At 37.1% G+C, this 22,681-nt stretch overlaps 1 protein-coding gene and 1 pseudogene across 3 annotated transcripts in view; one reads left to right on the forward strand and one right to left on the reverse strand.

Annotated features, from left to right (window-relative positions):
- Positions 1–22,681, forward strand: part of SMAP1 (small ArfGAP 1) — a 205,467-nt gene that overhangs the window by 9,617 nt on the left and 173,169 nt on the right. Inside the window, exon 1 of one of the 3 annotated variants that reach the window (XM_042939149.1) lies at positions 13,364–13,877. The exons of the other annotated variants lie outside the window; for them this stretch is intronic. Within the exon in view, the coding sequence (XP_042795083.1) occupies positions 13,856–13,877 (22 nt within the window). The 5' untranslated portion in view covers positions 13,364–13,855. Of the gene's footprint in view, positions 1–13,363; positions 13,878–22,681 lie in introns of those variants that run through there. 3 annotated transcript variants of the gene reach the window in all.
- On the reverse strand, positions 20,723–21,724 carry LOC122220076 (annotated as a pseudogene).

Consider the following 22,681-nt stretch of genomic DNA (forward strand, 5'->3'; position numbering starts at 1 on the left):
GTTGTGAAATTTTTCTGAATTTTGTGTTTTTTTTTTGTTTTTTTTTTTTTAACTTAGAAGTTGTAATTGACTATGAGGGTTAACTTTTGGTTGTAATTATTGTAGGAAGTAAAAACAAACAAACAGCTATCCAAATATTTGATAGAGACACATTCTCTTCTTTGTAATGTGGTTTCCTTTTCTATTTGCATTAAATTGTTATTTTTTACAAGCAAAGGTTACTAGTCTCTTGTTGCAATTACTCTCTCCATATTGTGAGATTACAAATGATTTTTTTCATTGTGGAAATTTTGCTCAGCTATTCTACAGAAGCAGCTTCCCTTCTATTGTTTATTTACTGAAAATTAGTTGTTACTTGGGATTTGTTTTTTAGCGGGGACAATGATTTTACTTCCGTAGATGAGACAAGGCTATCAGGTGACTGCCTTCTTTTTTGGCCTTTTATCACTTGTCCCAAATTTATGGCAATTATACTTTGACTGGTTTTAACTTAGTTGGTAAAATATGCCTGTAAACAACAGGAAACAAAGGTTTTTGCCTAAAATAAATGTTTGTCTAGCTTTCAAAAAAATAGTTGAGGGGACTTCCAGTTTCTAGTCTGGCTTTAAGACTGGAAGGAGCTTCAAGTCTCCACTCCATCCTAACAAGTAAAAAGCTCAGCAAACTGCAAAATCAACATCTCTTCTTAGATCGTAAGTGAAGTCACAGGGCAAACTGCTGTCCCCAAAATAGGAGGGACAGGCGAATATAATCACAATTCAATAACTCTGTGGGAACCAGTACTGAGGTAGGAAAACTATTGACAAATTGCTGGAGGCTCACTGTGGACAAATATAAGAGTCAGAAACTCCAGGAGGACACAGTTACAGGTAAGGTCCCACACTTTGGTGAGTTTTACCACCAGGAGCTCAACACAGTGAATATGGGAGAAAAACCTATGCTTCTGGCAGGGGAAGGAGAAAAGGAACCATCTTGAAATACACCGGAGCATTCTGTTCTTACTTAGCAAGGTCTGCCTTCTGGAGAAACTGTTTAACTAGAGCTTAACTGACTTGGGGAAGGGAAATATCTAACTCCAGCCACCTGTAGCCTTTCTCAGGAGAGAAGGGAAATGCCAGTTTCAGTCTACTCTAGCCATCCTGTCCCATGGGGGAAGGGGACAGCTGTGGTAGGGGGACTGAGATTTGTGAAGCTCACAGTACAGAGACAGAGGCTCACTGAAAGAGTGAGACGTAATCATAGAACTATGGAATGCTTCCCACCACATTACTAAAACTGTCTACAGCAGTTAATTTTATCTAGCACATCATATCCAGCTGTCAAGAAAAAATTACAAGGCAGGGTGCCTGGATGGCTCAGTTGGTTGAGCATCCGACTTTGGCCCAGGTCATGATCTCAAGGTTCATGAGTTTGAGCCCCATGTTGGGCTTTGTGCTGACAGCTCAGAGCTTGGAGCCTGCTTCAGATTCTGTGTCTCCCTCTTTGTGCCCCTCCCCAGCTTGTGCTCTGTCTCTTTATCTCTCAAAAATAAATAAAAACATGAAAAAAATAAAAAAAAATTACAAGGCGTACTAGAAGGCACAAAAAATAGTTGAGGTTCTTAAATTTCACAGTGAAATTGTTTCACATATCAGAAGTATGGTTACAGGCTACCAGCTCACCTTGTGACATCTAAATATAGTTGGAAAAACATGTAAAAATACTTTCATACATTAAATGAATGTGTAAAGCATATGTAAATGGCTAAAGTTACACTATGTTCAGTTTGAATAAACTTGTTAATATAAATGGCTAAAGTTACACTATGTTCAGTTTGAATAAACTTGTTCACATCAAATCTATTCCAACCTCTTCCAGTTTAAAAGGTTCTGAAGTTTTGTAGACGAGAGTATCAGTCCCAAATAATACTGTTACCCAGAGCTAAGGGACAGATCTGTAAACTTATGCTGCTCAACTGAACTGTAATCTTTATAGTAGATCTCAAATACTCATACTCAAATTATTTTTAGAATTCACATGAAGTAAGGAGCATTATACTCATCAGTGACATTTCATATATGTATGCGTCCCTTGAAAATAGTTTACATGGAGGTTGTAATTACTCTTTATATTAAACCTTGGCTTAATATTTCTTTACCAAATCAATGATTTGAAAAAGTTGGGAGGGGGACCCTTCTAAGTTAAAAGAAACAAGAGATATAGCTAATCACAGTCTATGGTCCTCGAGAGGATGTTTTTGGAAAAAGATATTTACAAGAAAATTTTGTGGTGAAGCACTGTTGTGGGAAATAGAACACATTATTAGATGGCATTGAAAACTTATTGTTAATTTGGTAGGTGTGATAATATTGTGGTTATGGGGAGAAAATTTATATTTTTTAGAGATTCATACTGAAAAAGTTAGAGGTGGTATCTTGATGTCTGAAATTACTTTCCTGTACCTCAACATAAAAAATGAAAATATGGCTAAAATGGCAAAATCTTAACAATTGTTGAATCTGGGCAGTGGATATGTGGGTGTTTGTCGTGCTATTCTTGTTTTCTGTTCTGTTTTTGAAAATTTTTGATAATAAATATTAAAAAAAGATTTTAGTTTTTAAGAAATAAACTCAAGGTACCAAATAAGTACATAAAAAATGTTCAGCTCTCCTTGGTTGCAGGTTTTTCTTTTTTTCCATTTGGAAGGATAGCACTAATTAACTAGTCTTAACTGATAGTATGTTTCTAGATATTTATATAATTCTCTATCAAATGATATCAACATATATCAAGTATTCTGAACATGCTCAGAGTCTGCATAAACATACCAAGAGAATAAAAGAAGTTAAAAAAAATCAAACTATGATTACAAAAACAGTGTGATTAAGGAATAATTACATAAACTTTTGGCTCTTCATGGTAGACCCTTAGTGATTTTAGGTTGCTGGTCAGAAAAAGGATTATCATGGAGCTGTTTTAGTGCTGTGTAGCTGTTAAAAAAGCATTTGAAAATACAGTAGTGAATGCTCTAATTTTACTTCTCCATCATCCTGTTTTTTAAGAATATGTTAAAAGAGAACTGCCACAAACCATCACAGTACATCAGAACCTCTAATGCTAATCACTATCTTGGATTTTATCCAGGGGTTACTTAAAGAAGTATTCATTTCACAGGTACTTTATGAACACCTATTATGTGTAAGGCACAACTGCTAATTGCTGTATGAATTGAAGTAGTGTAAGGTATGTGAATCCTTACAAGGCTTCTGTTTAGGACTTTCCATTGTAGGACATAGAAACAGAAGTAGAATCAGGTGCTTATGAAAGCCCTAGAAGGGGTAGAAAAGTAGGCTCCATGCTGACGGAGCCTCTAGGACTGACTCCCAGATCACAGCAGAACTGACCTTCCAGGGAACCATTAACTCAGAGGCTGTCACTGAACTGTTGAGTCTAAGAAAACACCAAATTAGCTGTAGCCCAGGGATTAGAAAGCTACATCTGCCTTACAATACCGGTAAACTGGTAAGTAGGTACTGGAATGTGGGGTCTGTCATCATCTGTGTCAAAATTGCTTCACACCCATGAAGTGGGAGACTAGACATTCTATGATCTTCCTGCAGAAAATAGCTAAAAAAGGAGAGTAGTTACCGCACTTTTGCTTTCAAATATGGCATAAGTGCATCTAATTGATGGAAACGTTCTCAGTCAGAACTTTATAAAAGAATCTGAGAAATAGAGTTTTTTAGCCAGGAAGGCACACCAGAAATAGGGTGGAATAGAGGTTGTGTGAGCAAATCAACAGTATCTACCATGGTTTCTGTCTTAGCTAGTTGCATCAGAATGAATAGAATGTATGTAGCTTGAGAAGGAAAGAAGTAGAAAGTCCTCCAGCAGCCATTTATTTTTTCTTTGTCTTTGGCTCTGTCTCTGGGTCTATAACACATGATTCTTTTTGCCTGCTTCTTTCTTTACTGACTGCTTTCCCTTATTCGTATGCTTGCCTATACCTCATTAGTTCCTAAGTCTATATGACCTGTTATTTGGCTTCCTAGAGGTGGTTGTCTTTTTCTTTGGGTCATATACCATATTCCTGGGTGAGATGAACTGGCCCAGCCTGGGCCATGTGCCTACCTCTGATCATTGTAGCATGGAGGTGATGTGGTTTGAAGTAGTGGGGTTCAGAGCTAATGGGCAAGAAAGAATTCTTGAGACATCTTTGGGAAAAGGTGGTTTTATTAAAGCATGGGGACAGGACCTGTGGGAAGAAAGAGCAATACTGGGGTTGTGAGGAGTGACTGATTATACAAGATTTTCTATCCTGTGGACAGGAGGGTGATATTAGGGCTTTAGGAAATTGAGTCTATAGATTTCTGGAGATTGCATTTTTTTTCTTTCAAATCATTAAGACAGTTGCAAACTGATGGAGACTCTGCCCTGCATGACCTTGATCTCTATCAGTTAACCATTTGTTTTTCCTTTTGTTCTTGGGCAGCCTGAGGAATGCCTGAGGAATGGGGGGTAGTGATTGTGGGGTGTTAGCTTGTGCTTTGCCCTCAGCTTGCCTTTTGCTCCCTCATCATTTCCCCCCTGAACAATTTTGACCCTTAAATCTCTAAGGTTGTTGAAGGCAGAAGGTCTCATGTTCTGTGTAGCTTCTTTCTGCTGAGTAGGGGCGTAGAGATGTCCCTACTTTTGGCTTGACATTGCTCATCTGGGGAGTTTATATATATGAGTTAACCAAAGGCAGAGGCAGCTGAATCCATTGTGGACAGTAAGTATCTCTGTGGGTGGTAAGGATCATCGATGTGAAATCATTGTAGTGATGGAGTCTTGGCACCAAGTAGAGACATTGAAAAAGCCAACATACTAGGTAGGATTAATATGGCTATAAGGAATAAGTCCAACAGAGAGACCCCTAACAGTTGACCATAACCCCCTCTCCCCCCAAACCAGTAACTTAACCAATCATTTAAAGAGAGAGAAGGATTTTATAGAGCCTCAGTTTGGGTATCCGTATCTTTTAATAGGCCTGTGACATTTTTGTGATAATCTGGAGTATATATACATCACTCTCTTAATAATGGCATATGTACCACCTTGTGGTGCTGTTAAAACATCTAATGCCATTCTATTTTGTAGAACTGTTTCATGCATTTGAGTTTATTTTCTTTTTGAGAGAGAGGGAGGGAAGGAGGAAGGGAGGGAACGTGTGTGTGCATGTGAATAAGGAAGGGACAGAGGCAGAGGGAGAGAGAGAATCTTAAGCAGGCTCCATGCCCAGGTTGGAGCCCGATGCAGGGCTTGATCTAATGGCTGCGAGATCATGACCTGAGCCGAAATCAAGAGTCAGATGCTTAACCGACTGAGTGACCCAATTGCCCCTGCATTTATTTTAGTGTTTAATAATGTAATGCTGTTTTGAGAGTCATTTAAGGCCTTAATTGTGTAACAGGTGTTATTAGCCATCATATAGACTCTGTTTTGTCTATATGATGTAAGCGTCAGATAAGTAATAAGAGGCACTTTTATAGAAACAAAAGAAAAATATACGTTAATGGATAGAGCAAATTATAAACCCAGTGTTTGAGTCTCGAATGCTGCCCATGAAAAGATTTTTGGATGTCAGGCTTGAAGGATCCTCAGATGGAGTGGGAACAGACAGCTGGAATCAGATGGGTTTTTCTGGTTTGTAATTCAAATGTATCTGGTGATCCTTTTGAAAGGCCCATTGTAAGAAGGAACTGTCAGTATAAATTGGGGAAAAAAGAATGAAAAAGTACTACCATCACTTTCCTTTGAAGAGAAATTTGAGGTCTTCCATAGGTTCACAGAACAAGAAGGGCTGTTAGTTTGCTTATTGGTTTCCTGTGAATGACAGGTTTTATTTTAGATATATGAGCCTGTGAAGAGTGTCCCTCTAATGTTACTGCAGTGGGTGTACATAATATGACCTGGTAGAGGCCTTTCCTTTTGAAGTAAATCCCCTGCTGTATTAGACTTTCAATCCTTTAAATAAACCATGTCTTCTGGGTTTTTATAGGGTGGGTTGCCAGTAGCTGTCAGATTAGGTATAGGGAGGATATGGTTTACATATTCATTTAGAGATTTATGAATTAACCCACCCTCAAGTTAATAATTTAATAAAGAACTATAGTCTTTATTGATTGGTCTACAGTGAGAAAAGACATTTCATATACAGTTGTTGGGAATCTATCCCACTTTCCACTTATTCAAATAATCATATGCTGATGGGGTCTTATTATTATCCCCACAGAATAACAAGCAAGAAGATTGTCAGTACATGAGCTGTTTCTCTGAAGTTTACCTCAAGTTGTCCAGCATCAGTTTTTAGAGCTTCTAGGAAAAGGCAGTTTTAGTTTTTAAGGACTTTAAAAGTTAAGAGAATGGAAGAAGATTGGAAACCTTAGTTGGAGGGCTATAGCCAAATACTTGAGGAAACAAGAAGAATTTAGGTTATACTGTAGTTTATAATAAATAGTATTAAAATTTAGTATCTCCAAAGATGTGTTATTGAAACATAGTTTTCCCCTACAATTACCCTCATTTCCAGAGATACCCAAATCAAGACTAATTTGTTTATAAAACAAGTCCAGTTTAATTGCTTAGATAAGCTCAGGAAGAATAGCGATTGACCATGTAGATCTTTTAAAATTTGTTTTGCTGCACCTTTTCATAAGGAATCTATATTGAACTTTTAGTAGCCTATCTAGGCCAGAAGCCAAGCCAGATACTTGCTATCACACATGCCTACAGTACCTGTAGACTTGGGCAAATTTCTCTTCTTGAGGTCTCCCAAATATCCTGAGCTTCCTGCACTTGCCAGGAAGTGACATTCTTTACTCACCTGGGAACTCTGTAAGCAAGGTATTAGGCCAACATTTCCAAGGGGCTTTATGCTTCCATGTGTCATAAAGTCAGCTTCAGTTCCTTAAAGCTGTTTGGTCATATCCAAGTCTATGCATGTCTCTCAAAAATGACATTCCAGTCAAAGCCTAGGTAAAATAACCAATGTTTCCAATGGTGTCCTGTTGCAAGGAGAACAGATTCTTCTTGAACTTTTGCAAATGACTATGATTGCCATAGAAGAAAGAATACTCACTGAGAGTTTTCTGAATTTCAGGGGGCTTAGGTAGACAGAAAAGTTAAATGCTTCAGTTTGTTTACAAATGAATACTTTATCACATTTCTGTAAATCATAGATATTTTAAGAGAAAATGTCCTTAATCCAGAAGAGTAAACGTTAGAGAACCAGCAGTGTTTCAGACAAGAGTCACAGAAGTTATAATCATCTTCAGTTCATTTAATTTCATGTTAGTAATTCTTGTTCAGTTTGAACACAGCTTTTAATTAGTTCTGGAAATTCTTACCCATTTCAGTTTTATGATTTTAAAAATATAAAAAACCTGTATTTGTTCAAAAAAAGACCTTTTTATGAGTTTCCTTGAAGATGAAACTTATTTTGAAATGACAAATGATAATTGATAAGGAAATTCATTTATTTCTGTGACACAGAAAATTTCAGTAATCAAAATGTTAAGCGATGGTCTTACACCAGAACACATTAAAACTCAGGAATTTCATTTATGAATGTATGTATGTATGTATGTATCTATTTATGTATCTATTTGTATAGTTATAGCATTAACCAAAGCAATACAACCTAGGGCTTATCATGATTTGTTTGATAGTTCTTTCCAAGTAACTTAACATACCAAATAAAAAGTCCTAATTGGTCAAAGAGATTTTATTTACAATTTAAATCTTGAGGAAATTTGTTGAAGAACCTGAGAAAGTTTAAAGCACATGCCTGAGTAGGATTATAGATCATTACCAAACTTTAAAAGTTCAAATTATTTAATCAAGTGACAATAAGAGATTCCAAAAGCAAATATGTAGGGTTATATAGTTGTTAGCAAAACTTAGCCCCTTTAACATTGAGAAGTTTAAACCTTAATAAATCAAAGACCTCATAAAAACAAAACATAGAAACTGGGTTTTTTTGTTTTTTATTTTTGGCAGATAAAGACGAAGAGAAAAAAATGTTTACATTTTCTTATCAAGAGCAGACCAACAATCCAAGAAAAATGTCTTTTCAACCAAGAGAAAGCAAGCAGACTTTCGGTCTAATGCCAATACTTGTAAAATCCATTCATTTCAACCTTAGTCCATCCTTACCACACGTTAAATTCCTTTCCAAAGATTTCCCTTCACAAACCTTCTACAAATTTCCTTTACATTAGTTTTCATCCCAAGCCTTTTCCCTCCAAACAACCAGTCTCATTTGAGGACAAAATTATTTTCTTTTACCTTCAACAAAAATGTATTCCCATTTCTTAGATCTTTCTTACACATACAGAGTTGCTTCCCTTATTTCCATCAGTCTTACATTTTGCAGAATTTTGAGTCTTAGAAACCTTAGTCTCCAGTGAAAACTAAGCAGTAACCAACCAATTCTGAACTGTTATACTATAATTCTTTAGATGGCAAATTTCTGAATCAGTTAAGCACAAAGCATGTTTTTTCCGACTGATTTAAATATCTTTAGTTTCTCTGCAGTAAGAAGCCCAAAACACAAACCTATGTTCATTTAGTATTTTATCTTATTTAGAAAAGACCTAGATGTCCAGTGAATTGAATCCAATTTATCATCTAAGCAAAACGTTAAAGTTTCAGGTTACCAAAGACTTTGATAGCTATCTTCGTAATTATCCACAAAAACTTTGAGACAGACAAAATTAACCATCATTTTAAGTCATCCTTTTGCTAACAAATTGCAGCAGAGATATCACAAGCTTATTTGACCTTCAGTAAACCTAGGTAGAATAAAAGTTTCAACTAGTTTAAATACCAAATTATATTCCACCTGGGTCTACTTAAAAGTTAATCCATTTTTTCCCCTTTCTTGATTTTTATCTGGAGTACTGGTGGGGAATTCTGAAGTGGGCGATGTTAAGTCCAAAAGTGTGCTCTTTGCTCCTTGACATTGAGGGTGGGAGGAAGACCCAATGGTGCTGGAAGCACAAGGATGGTCAAGGAGCCATTTATGCAAGCCGCACCCAAGGTGGTTCAGAAACAGGAGGAGGAGGAGGGGAAGGCTGAAGGAGGTGAGGTGCTCCCACGAAGGCTGGAAGACAATGAAAGTCCAGAGGGCAGAGAAAGGGGTTTCCCAGTCTTCCCAGGCAGATAAGCAGATGCAAGTTTTTTCCAGCAACAAATGGAATTTAGGGCAGACCATGTCAGGCCTGAGAAGACAGGGAACTTCCCTAAACAAAAGGAGTTTCGGTAGCTGCTTGGGAATATTCCTTAAAGTCCCTGTCCCAAGGTAGACTAACCACAGTTGGCTCCAATTTTAGCTATTAGCCTCAGAAATGAATGAGGAGAAGCCCCCCCATATACCGCTAATTTAATCTGGGTCTATTCGGTGGAGCAGTGAGAGATAGTGTCCCCTTCCTTAGGGATGGCCTGTGTTTCCTGCAGCAACCTGGGTTTTATTAGGAGGAGGCCTGTTTAGACAATTGTAATCCAGTATGTCAGGATGGAGTTTATCAGCTTGGTTCTGCAAGAGTTCCTTAGGTCTGGGCCCTGATTTAGAACCCTAAAGCCCTGGACCTAGGGTACCTCTGTCTGTTTGCCCTGTTTCCTGCAGGAGAGGTATAATTGATAGATCCTACTGAGGCCATGCAGTGTTACAGGAGATCAGTCCTTTCTTAAATTTTGCAATGTGAATTGTTTCCAGTGGGTTAAAAGGCATTCCAAGGGGGAGTCCTTGGGAACGGAAGAAGCCTAGAGAAGGTCTGTTACCAAAAATCCCCACTGACTCCCTGGTGGCGTCCCATGCAGGATATGTCAGAGGTTCCTGGTGTCACGAGCCGCCGGAGGTGTCCCTTGAATAACAAATCATTATTGGTCACTGTTCCACTGTAAAGGCCCTGTAGGGGGAATTACTAGTGTCCCTCCACTTCTCCATTGCATTGTAGAATACAAGTGGGTACTGGTGAATGGACCAAAATACCATGCTGTGGCGTACCATTCAGGCTGTGCCAGGAAGGCTATGAAGAACCCATCGTTTTTAACCTATGGAAAACGTTAGAAAAGTTTTACAAGGGGGAGTTACCTAATTTTATAATTTAAGTAGTTAGTAGGGGACATTCATGGAAAACAGTAAAGATAAGTAGTCTTTTACAGCCAACTTCTCTAGGAAATGGTGCCTGATTTGGCTTTAATTCAGTTGGGTACTGGTTTTGGCCATTTTCAAGTGGAGGTCTTGCAGCCAGAAGTGGCTAGACCAGGGATGTGGAAGGGATCACATTAGACCAATGAGGATGTAACCTCACACGGGAGTCTGAAGATTGCCAGTTGCTCTGGTGACTTAGGTGGCTGTCCTGTTCTCAAGACGGGAATAAGGACAGGAATAAAGAGAGGACATCAATGTTCTGGGTCTTATTTCCATTCTGGCCAGGGTACTAACTTCCAGCCAAAAAACAGACTTCCTCGTCCCTGTATAGTAGCCGTGGGTTAAGAAGATTGCAGCCTGAATAATTGACATGAAATGTTCCAATAAGATGATACTCCTTGGCATGCCTGGATGGCTCAGTTGGTTAAGTGGCCGACTCTTGATTTTGGCTCAGCTCACGATCTCACAGGTCTTGATTTTGAATCCCGCCCTGAGCTTTGCACTGACAGCATGGAGCCTGCTTGGGATTCTCTCTCTCTGCCCCTCCCCTGCTTGTGTTCTATCTTTCTGTCTGTCATAAATATATAAATAAATAAGCAGTAAAAGAGAAAAAAAAAAAGGCCATACTCCTTGAAGAGCCCCTGAAACGAAAGTAAAGGGAGAGGAAAGGAAGTACTCACTAAGTTCGCACTGAGGCTCAGAGTCCAGATGAAAAGACTCAAAGCCTCACTTTGGGTGCCAAAATGATGTGGTTTGAAGTGTTGGGGTTTGGATCTAATGGTTAAGAAAAAATTGAGATGTCTTTGGTGCAGAAAGGTGGTTTTATTAAACAATGGCAACAACACCATGAGCAGAAAGAGCTGCACTGGGGTTGTGAGGAGTGACTGATTATATAAGAATCTATCCTGTGGCGGGGAGGGTGATGTTAGGGCTCCAGGAAATTGAGTCTGTAGGTTTCTGGAGATTGCTTTTTTCTTTTAAATCATTAAGACAGTTGTAAACTGATGGAGTCTCTGGCCTGCATGATCTTGATCACTATCAGTTAACCATTTGTTTTTCCCTTTCCTTTGTTCTTGGCTATCCAGGAGTGCCTGAGGAATATCATAGATACCCACCTTGGTGGGTTGTGGTTGTAAAGTGTTAGCTTGTGCTTTGCCCTCAGGTTGCCTTTTGCTCCCTCATCAGAGGCAGGAGAGCTGCAGGAACAGCAAGTAGGAGTTCCTTTTCCGTGGCTAAGAGCAGACAAGTTCTCTAAGAAGGAAGAGTAGTTTATATAGTTAAAATATTAATGCACGATTTAGAGGAAATTTTGATTCAAAACACAGATGAAATGGTTAGTTTGGGACAGGAGAAAAAAATCAGGAAAAATACAGATCAGTTTATGTGGAAGGAGAGTAAGAGGGATCTGAAATCTAAGGGACAGTTAGGTGGTGAAGTCATTTGCTGAGAATAAGGATAGTGGGACTTTGTAGGGGGATTTAAATCTATTCTCTGCATAGAAAACTTGCTAATAGTATGAATTTTAAAATAATTTAAAAGTATTTTAAACTAATATGTTCCCTTATTGATGGACATTTGCTTTCTAACATGGTTACGAAGAGTCCTGTTGTCAAAGCTTTGTGTACACAAAATTATTCACAATAAGATCTTCTGTGTAAAAAGTGTATGTTAGAGTATGCTGATTAAAGTGTGTTTGAGTTGTATTGCCAGGAATCTTGGGGCCAGTTTACCTTCCCACCAGTAGTGTACAAAGACTGGCTGACCCTGTGCACACAACCTGTCACTGGGTGTTCATGTTTTTGAAAAGTTTTCTTAACATGATTGGTGAAAATTTTATGATACTTTAATTTCTTAAAATTAATCATTTTAATGGGCTTATTGGTCATTTTTATTTTATGATTTGTCCCCTTCATTTTGGGAGCAGGGGTTGACTGCCTTTTCCAGATTTTTCTCTTGATCAGTTATTAGGCACAACACAAAATTCAAGGCAACATTCATACCTGTGAGTATAGTGGTAGGCCACACCATTCATTCCTAGATTCTATAAGCAATGAATGAATCTTAAGATTCATTAAGTGATGGTGGAGTACTTTGGGAAGATTTTCAGGCCCATATCTACGTTTTTTTCTTTTTTCTTTTTTCTTTTTGGTAACCATAAAATTATAGACAGTTTAGAGATAGAAGAGACCTGTCATGTGCCTAGTCTGATCTCCTAGTAGAGCAATGAAACCTATCATGAGAGATTAGAGGACTTGCTCAAAACTTTGCAACAATGAGAGAACTTGGGAGTAAACCTGTTTCCTGGGCTATTGCCTTCTGAATCCATAAATGAATGTGTTACTCTTCAGTTATATAAAAGGTAACTCTCAGCTTTTTAATTTTTTCATTTTCTTTACATTCACAATCTATACAGTGAGAAGGGTTGTAAGTTATGCATTTTTATGCTTAACCAAACCCTATCTGTGTAATAATAGGATGTTAAGAAAAAAATTTGGAAATCACAGGAACGGTTACATATTAATTATTTAACCGGTTTTTTTTAAACAGTGATTTGGCAATAAATATAAACATATTTCAAAACTTAGAATGTTGGTTGGTGTCTGCAGTGTTATCTAAAAGCAAATATTATCTCGTGAGATAAATCTGTAAATAGTGCTGAGAATAAGCTTTAAAAAGAGGGATTTTTGTCAATATTGGATATCTTTGTGCTTGAGAGGGAAATTTTGCAAATACAAAGCACCAAAATATTTGTGAAAGAGCAAACAAAATAAAGGAAAGCTGTAATATGCTTGCTCAAACTTTTGAATTTTTAAGCTGAATTTTTTAATGATGCCATATCACCTGAATAAAGTAAGAAATAGGTTTGACAAGGCTTAAACTTTAGTAGGACAGTCAGGCGAAGCATGGATTGTTCTTAAAATTAAGCTTCATTTCATTTTTCCCTTTTATTTTATACCATCCTGATGACTAGTGAATCCTTAAATTATTACCACCATTTAATTTCTTTGCCACAGTAAATTAACATTTGAAAAATGGCAGGGGAATGCTTTTTTGTTTTTGTAGTTTTTGTGGATTTTGAAGTTTTTCAGTGTCCTTGTAATATTTTGAACTAATGTACATATTCTTTCTTTGAAAGTTTTAAGATAAAAACAGTTATATACTATATAATAACGTTTCCTCCACAGTATTCTTCCTCTAGTTGACTGTGGGTTGGCAGATTCCTTGCTCTGCTGTTATCCTTGAAAGGACATTACTTTGGTAGCTAAAAAGCATGGGCTTTGAAGGCTTAGTGCTTTTGGTTAAAATCTCAGCTCTCTCACTGCTGCCTCTGTGATTTCATTTTTTTCTTTATCTCCCTCCCTCTCCTCTCTTTCTCCCCTGTCTCCGTCGTTCCTTATGGTGGGAGTGTGGTATTTAAACTTTCTAAGCTTCAGTGTCATTATGTGTAAAATGGCCATACCTGTTGTCACAGGATTATGAGAGTTAACTGAATTTATGAAGTAACGTCTGGCCAAAATAAGGGTTGATAAATGATAAGGGTGTGATAATTATGTCAGGTCTTGTTTTTTTAAAGCAGTTATAGTCATTTATTCATTTTATTACTTTGCAGGAAACATTTGTGAATTATACTTTGTTTGGTAAATAATGTAATTGAGCAGATTCTGAGCACAAGAGTACTTCATGGAAAGTTCAGGAAAAGAAGGTAGTTATCTTTATCTTTTTTAACCCTTTATGCGCTGGTCCACTAGAGTAGACATTAGAGGTATACAACAGAAGCCCAGCCCTGCCCTGCCATTTAGGAGTCTTTACTTTGAGGAGAAAGGCAGGCCATAAGCACAAATACTATAAATATAAATACATATGTAATGTGTATTTATACGTAAGCACAAATACTATAAATATAAATACATATGTAATGTGTATTTATACTATATATGTGTATATAGTCTGGATATCTGAGTGGAGGGGGTAGTGCAAACATTGAGTGTTATAGAGGTTCAGAGAAAGTAAAAATCACCAAGAGCAGGAATTGGGGAAGGCTTTTAACAAAAAAGGTAGTTCTTGAAAAGGATAAGCGTGGCTAAGTTATTCTAGGTAGGAAGAAGGTGGAAGCAGGCTTGTCCATATACTTACTTAGTGCACATGCTTTTTATGTTCCTAGAAGCAGGTATAGGTACCAGGCAGAAATGTAGGAGAGTGGATAGACAAGGGAGTGATTATTGTTTTGGGAGTCATTTGCCTGGAAATGTTTACCAAAGCCATGAATGGATTAGATACAGATCAGAGGGTCAGTGACCAAGACATGGGGAGGCAGCAGTCAGAAGTGGAATCACTGAGGGAACTCAATAGTGCCCTGCAAGACTGCAAGGAAAACCAGAACAGAGAAGCTTCAGGACAAGGGGGCTTTCAGAAGGACGTATGTAACAGGGAGAAAGGAAAAATTAATTGTAATAGGCATATAAAGGGGCTAGAAAAGGTCTCTCTCTCTCTCTCTCTTTTGTTGTTTCTGGATATTTTCTTTGTTCTTAGAAAAGGGCATTTAATTTTGGTAGACATTAAAACTATTTTCGAAGCACTTTATGAAAGTGTGTGTTGTGAAACTCTTCAGAGCTTGTTTTCCACCCTTTGTACAGTAAGAGTCGAGAAAAGTGAATCTTCAGTATGTTGGCACTGTTTCTCAAGTTTTTCTCAGGCAAACAGTTACCTTTTTTTTTTTTTTTTTTAAACATTGATGAGGGAGCAAAAGGCAAGCTGAGGGCAGAGCATAAGCTAACCTCCCACTCCCCCAGGTGGGAATATGCGTGACGTTCCTTAGGGACTCGTGGACGCCCAAGAACAAAGGAAAAGGAAAATCAGATGGTTAGAGATCACAATCATGCAGGACAGAGTCTCCATCAGTTTGCAACTGTCTTAATGATTTAAAAGAAAAAAGTAGTCTCCAGAAACATAGACTCAATTTTCTGGAGCCCTAACATCACCTTCCCTTCCATAGGATAGAAAATCTTACATAATCAGTCACTTTTCACAACCCCAGTGCAGCTCTTTCTGCCCACGGGTCCTGTTCCCATTGTTTAATAAAACTATCTTTTTGCACCGAAGAAGTCTCAAGAATTCTTAGCTGGTGACTCTGAATCCCACTACTTAAAAATTACATCAGCACCGTTGCCACATTTCATTGTTTGTTTTGGTCTTGGCATTTAGTTTACTTTTGAAACAAATGCTTTGTTTTTTTCATGGAATTTTGATAACTTTTATATTCTATGAAGAAAATTCTTTAGAATTTATTTTGTGGCCTAAGGAATATTGTAGTATATATGTAAATGGCCTTGAAAATTAGGCTTGACTGACATTTTGTCACAGTTATTTTGTTTTATTTGAAGGATTATAGTTAACTCTTGGATCAACTGATAAAATTGACAAAAACTTGTTTCTGGGGTGACCTCTCAGTTTCTTTTTGAAAAATATGTTTATTTTTAGCAGATTTTCTCCCTTACCTCCAAGAAGTACAATTCCTTTTGTGTAAGTTAATATACTAATGTCTTTTGATTCAGTGCTATTGGACTTTTGGAACATTTGAAATTGGTGTTAAGAGGTGTTTATTATGTATATCTGCCCTCTGCTGGTGAAAATGCATTATTGCTCTTAATAGCTTCAGTAATTTATTTGAATGAAGCAATACTCTGTATCAACAGTGACCATAAAATTACATTTGGAAAAAAATACATTTATCATTTGAAGGAATATTTTTTTTTAGGATAGTCCTGTGTAATGAATTATTCTGCCTAAAAGGCCAGTAGTGTCATGGGTGAGAAATGTATACCCACTACACTAATGATTATTTTTACATCGTTTGTGTTTGTATTCTTTTTTGAAATTTTTTGAAAGTTCTAGACCTATTCTGTCTAATGTGGTAGCCAATAGCCATATTTGGCTATTTAACTGAAGTTACATTTTCAGTTCCTTATTCCCACTAGCCACATTCAAGGCTTAATAGCCACCTGTGGCTAGTAGCTACCGTGTTGGACAGTGCAGATAGAAGAATGTTTCCATATCACAGTTCAATCAACAGTGTATTCTAATGTTTAAAATTTAAATAACAAGGATTATTATTTTAATGAAGTAGTTCTTACAGTTGCAATGAATTTCTTTCTTTGCCATGTACCTTTGGATGTGTAATGATAGTGATACTGGTTTTGATTTGCATTTCCCTAATAGCTAATGCTTTCAAACATCTTCTCACATGCTTATTTTGCCATCTGTATGTTCTCTTCAGTGAAATAAATCTATGTTTTTCATTTCTAATGGAGTTTTTTTTTTTTTTTTTACTGTTGAGTTTTTTTATACACTTACGACTTTTAAAAAAAATTTTTTTTAACGTTTATTTATTTTTGAGACAGAGACAGAGCATGAACGCGGGAGGGTCAGAGAGAGGGAGACACAGAATCTGAAACAGGCTCCAGGCTGTCAGCACAGAGCCCGACGCGGGGCTCGAACCCACAGACCGCGAGATCATGACCTGAGCCGAAGTTGGCCGCTTAACCGACTGAGCCACCCAGGCGCCCCAAGACTTTTTTTTTTTTAAGTTTATTTATTTTGAGAGAGATAGAGACAGCGCGAGTGGGGGAAGAGCAGAGAGGGAGGGAGAATCCCACATAGGCTTCAAGCTGGCAGCACAGAGCTGTACAGGGGGCTTGAACTCAGGAAACCCCAAAATGATGACTTGAGCTGAAACCCAAGAGTGGGATGCTTAACCTACTGAACCACCCACATGCCCTTCCCCCCCATTGTCAAGATACTATTGAGTTTTGAAAGTTCTTTATATATTTTAGATATTAGTTTATTGTTAGATATGCATATATTTTCTCATATTCTGTAGCATGTGTTTACATCCTTTTCACATGGTCTGTTACAGAGCAAAGGTTTTAGTTTTGATAAGGTCCAGTTTATTAATTTTCCCTTTTATGGATTATGTTTTATGGCAAGTCTGAGTACTCTTAACCCAAAATCTGAAGCTTTCCTCCTATGCTCTTTCCTAAAAATTTTACGATTTTATATTTATGGCCATGATTCATTTTGAGTTGTTTTTGTATATGATTCAAGTTATGAATCAAAGTTAATTTTTTTGCATATGGGTTTTCAGCTGTTCCAGCACCATTTCTTGTAAAGATTATCTTTGAATCTCCTTTGCACCTTTCTCAAAAAACCGTATGTGTTTGGGAGTAATTCTGGATTTTGTTATGCTCCATTGCTTTGTTTGTTTACTTTTATGCTAATATTACAATATCCATGTTACTGTAACTTTATAATAAGTCTTGAAGTCAGTGTAAGTCTCTAACTTTGTTATTCTTTTTCAAAGTTGTTGCTATTCTAGGTTCCCTGAATTAACATAGGAATTTTAAAATCAGTTTGTCAGTTTCTACAAAGTAATCATCGGGGGTTTCAATTGGAATTGCTTTGAATATGTAAATTCATTTGGGAGAAAATTGACATCTCTAACAGTATAGAGGCTTTCAGTCCATGAGCATATATATCTCTCCATTTATTTAGATTTTATTTCTTTCAGCAATATTTTGAAAATTTCAGGATACAGGTCTTTTCTCAGATTTATTTATTTATTTTTAGAAATTAAAATTTTTTTACTGTTTATTTAGTTTTTAGACAAAGAGACAGAGTGCCAGTGGGGGAGGAGCAGAGAGAGACAGAGACACAGAATCTGAAGCTGTCCACACAGAACCCAACACAGGGCTCAAACTTACTAGCTGTGATATCATGACCTGAACCGAAGTTGGACGCTTAACTGAGCCACCCAGGCGCCCCTTGTCAGATTTATTTTTAAGTAGTTTTTATTTTTAAATGTTATTGTAAATGGATTTTTTAACATTTCAATTTTTGATTATTGTTGGAATATAGAAATACAGTAGGTTTTTGCATTTTTATCTTGTATTCTGCAACCTTGCTAACCTCATGTATTTGTTTTAGTAACTTAAAAAAAAAAATAGATTCAGATCTCCTACCTAGCTGATTTGTTATCCTCAAATAAAGACAGTTTTTACTTCCTCTCCAATTTGGATGGCTTTACTCTTCTTTTTCTTACCTTATTTCACTAGCTGGAATTTTTAGTAAAGTAGGAGTGGTGACAGTGGACTGACTTCCTTGTCTTGTTCATGATGTTAAAGGAGAAAGCATGCGCACTTTCGCCCTTAAATATGTGTTGACCAAAGGTTTTTCACAGATTTTCTTTTGTGGAATTGAGGAAGTTCCCCCTCTATTTTTAGTTGTCAAGACTTTTGAATATCAGAAAGGGATGTTGAATATTATCAATACTTTATCTGCGTATATTGAGATCATAGTTTTGTTGTTGTCCTTTAGTATAGGGAATTACATTTAATTTTGATTGAATGTTAAACTAACCTGCATTCCTGGGACAAACCGCACTTGGTCATGATGTATTATCTTTTTCATATATTCCTGGATTTGATTTGCTAAAACTTTATTAAGAATTTTTGCAAATATCTGTGAAGGGTATTGATCTTTAAGTTTCATTTCTTATGATGTCCTTGTCTGGTTTTGGTATCAGGGTTATGTTGGCCTCATAGAATGCATTGGGAATTACCTCCTACCATTTTATCCCCACCTCCCCGCCCAGTTTCCTGAAGACTTGTGTAGAATTTGTATCATTCCTTAATTGTTTGGTAGATTTCCCTAGTGAAACCATCTGGGCCTAGAAGTTTTGCTGGAAGGTTTTTAACTATAGATTCAATTTCTTTAATAGATACTGGGTTATTCAGGTTTTTTCTTGTGGAAGGAGCACATTTGTGTCTTTCAAAGAATTGGTGAATTTATTAGCATAAAGTTGTTCATAATTTTTACTTGTTATCTTTCTAATATCTGTAGAATCTGTAGTGATGCCACTTCTCTTATTCCTGTTATTGGTCATTTGTGTTTTATCTCTTTTTCCTAATCATTTGGGTTAAAAGATTTATCAATTTTAATAATATTCTCAAGGAATCAACTTGTATTTTCATTGACCTTGGTTTCCTTGTTTTTTGTTTCATTGATTTCTGTTGTCTTTAAGTCACCTTTGCTTTTGAAAGGTATTTTAGCAGGTAAACAGTTCTCAGTGGACAATATTTTACTTTCAGTACTTTTAAGATATTGTTTCACTGTCTTCTAGCTAGCATTATTTCTGATGAGAAAATTGTCATCATTGTATTTGTTCCTTTGTACATTATGCATTTCTTTCCCCCAGTTGCTTTTAAGATGTTTCTATTCATTTGTAGTTTTAAGCATTTGTTTTAATGTACCTTGGGTGATTTTCATGTTTATTGTCTTTAGGGTTTTTTGAGGTCTATGGTTTTCAAATAATTTGGAAACATTTTTGCAACAAATTAAAAGAAAATTAAAACATTTGATTATAATTTTTCATGCTATAAAATATTTCATGTTTCAAAGATCATCTAATTCTGTTTTCTCTTGTTGAACACGTGTTAATTATAGCTTTCTATTCTCAAAGTGATAAAGAATTTGGCTTAATATTTGCATTTTTTCTTTATGCAACCAAGGATAATATATACCACGGTGTTATTTGTTAAAAATCTTAATATATCAATGTTTTATTGTTTTATTACTGATATCAAAGATAATGGGATTCCTGGGTGGCTCAGTCAGTTAAGCATCTGACTTTGGCTCAGATCATGATCTCACAGTTCGTGGGTTCAAGCCCCTTGTTGGGCTCTGTGCTGACATCTCAGAGCCTGGAACCTGCTTCCGATTCTGTGTTTCCCACTTTCTCTGCCTGTCCCCCCCCCCCCCCCCCGCCCCCCCCCCCCCCCCCCGCTCTCACTCTGTCTTTCTCAAAAATAAATAAACATTAAAAAATTTAAAAAAAGACAAAAGAAACCAAATCACCTCCCCCCACAAAGGTATTAAATGGGCTTATTTAGCCATCTTTATTATTTGTGAACTTGAAAGAAAGTAATTGAACTCTGTAGCTAATTCAGAATATCATTTTAGCCACTAGTTTCTGCCTTCACCATATCAAAGGCTTTTTTTAAAGTAACAGTTCTGTATAGAGTCACTAGTTATTTAAATTATTTTTTCCACTTTAAGCTGAAAATTGGTATTAATTGAGCCAGCATCTTAAGAAAGTGAGGAAGAAACAAGTTACTTTTCTTTTTTCTTCTTTCAAGTTTATTTATTTATTTTTGAGAGAAAGCACACGTGCAGGGAAGGGGCAGAGAGAGGGGGAGAGAGAGAATCCCAAACAGGCTCCGTACTATCAGTGTAGAACCCAAGGTGGGGCTCCAACTCACAAACTGTGAGATCATGACTTGAGCGGAAACCAAGAGTCGGATGCTTACCTGACTGAGTCACCCAGACGCCCCACAAGTTACTTATTTTTTTAATTAATTATTTATTTATTTTGAGAGGGAGAGAGAGAGTGTGCAAGGAGGTGAGAGACAGAGGGAGAGAGACACAATCCCAAACGGCCTCAGCACTGTCAGTGCAGAGCCTGACTCCTGGCTTGAACTCAGTATCTGTGAGATCATGACCTGAGCTGAAATCGAGTAGGATGCTTAACTGACTGAGCCACATGGGTGCCCCCAAATTACTTTTTGTACAAAAAGTAGTTTTGTGTAGTTAGCAATAAGCACAAACTGTGAATAAGTTGAGTATTGATTATATGTTTTTTCTTAAGCTGTGATTTCATTCATTTCACTGGGCTGTTCACAACTGTTTAGTGGCTTTTCTTGCTAAGAGTATAAAATCAAATTTAGAAGTCAAGTCTCTCTGCAATGTCTTCAGGCTGTTTTTTCACTTATGCTGTCCTCCCTTTTCTGTTAGGTACTGTTGATCAAAGATACTGTGAGTTCCCACCTCTACATGTGTGCTTGGTTTTTGTTGTCAGGGCCTTTGCACTTACACAAAGAAAACTTTGCTGTTTTCTTTCCAACTGGCTCCTTGCTTTAGGAATTTATTTGTTATTTACTTATCTATCTATGTATGTGTTTGTTAATTAATTATAATTTATTTAACAATTTGGGAGGTTCACAGCCATCAGCAGTTCCAGTAAAATTTCAGTTGGGAATTTTGGAATCTCCATGGAGGTGTCAGTGTAGTGAACCTTGTAGGTAAAATACATGCATACTTTTGATAGCACATGTGAAAGAATCTGTCTAAAATTGTCTTAGTTACTTTTGTTCTCTGCAAACCGAGCTGGGTCACTCAACATGGCTTTACTGTTTCAGATGTTAGTGCATGCTCTCTTTTGACAATAAATTCATGACCACCTGAAGATACCAATTTGACACTCATGGCATCCATCAGGCCTTCACAGCCACCACAGGTTTTCTCTTCTCCATCCATTATGTCCTTATGAAATTCTACTTTACTTCCACAGGAACCTGGTGAGGCGCGGATGCACAGTCTGTTGCCCGCTTTCGCCTATAGAAAGTGCCTAGGGCTCTGTTTAAATGCCACTTTATCAGTGTTGTCTTCCCTGACCACTGTACTTAAAATAGTATCCATTCTTTTTTTAAGTACTTCTTATCCTCCTTACCCACTTAATTTTTTTCCTCCATAGACTTTATCTTAAAATCTGACATCTTACACATTTTATAACTTGTTTGTTTCTCTGTCTTGCTCCACTGGGATATATAGTTCTTGAAAGAAGAGACTAAATCTGCTTTAGTTCCCAGCTCGATCCCTAGCATCTAGAAAGTTCTTGGCACATAGTAAGCATTCAGCACATATTTGATGGCAGTAACTCAGTGAATGAGTGAATGAACAATTAACCTTCTGAGTCTTTTCTGCTCATCCAAATCTCATCTATATTTCCAGGCCCATTTCCAAGTTACACTTCATTCATGAAACTGTCTTTGAATGAAGCTGCCTCCCAACTACTTCAGCTCATCATGATATTTTCCTCCTTTAAACTCATGGCATTTTCATATCACTGTAAGAATTTTCTGATAGATATAGTTGCACATGATTGGAGTAGTTTCTAAAATTGGGACAATTTTATTACTTGAAATGTTTACAGAGTGACAGACTGGCCTTGTTGGTGGAGGGGACAGGAATTCATATATATAGTTCTCTTTGTGCTAAGTGCTTGTTTAATTTTTTTTTTTTTTTTTAACATGTAGATGTTGACAATCTCCTGAGCATTGTTTATTCTTTTTTTTTTTTTTTTTCAATGTTTTTTATTTATTTTTGGGACAGAGAGAGACAGAGCATGAACGGGGGAGGGGCACAGAGAGAGGGAGACACAGAATCGGAAACAGGCTCCAGGCTCCGAGCCATCAGCCCAGAGCCTGACGCGGGGCTCGAACTCACGGTCCGCGAGATCGTGACCTGGCTGAAGTCGGAGGCTTAACCGACTGCGCCACCCAGGCGCCCCAGTGCTTGTTTAATTTTGAGGGACCCTAAAAGATAGATGAATTCACCCTATTTTGTAGTTATGGAAACTGATATTTAGAGACGTCATATGTTTTGTCTATAGTTCCA

This window comes from Panthera leo, chromosome B2, assembly GCF_018350215.1.
Source record: "Panthera leo isolate Ple1 chromosome B2, P.leo_Ple1_pat1.1, whole genome shotgun sequence".
Lineage (NCBI taxonomy): Eukaryota > Metazoa > Chordata > Mammalia > Carnivora > Felidae > Panthera > Panthera leo.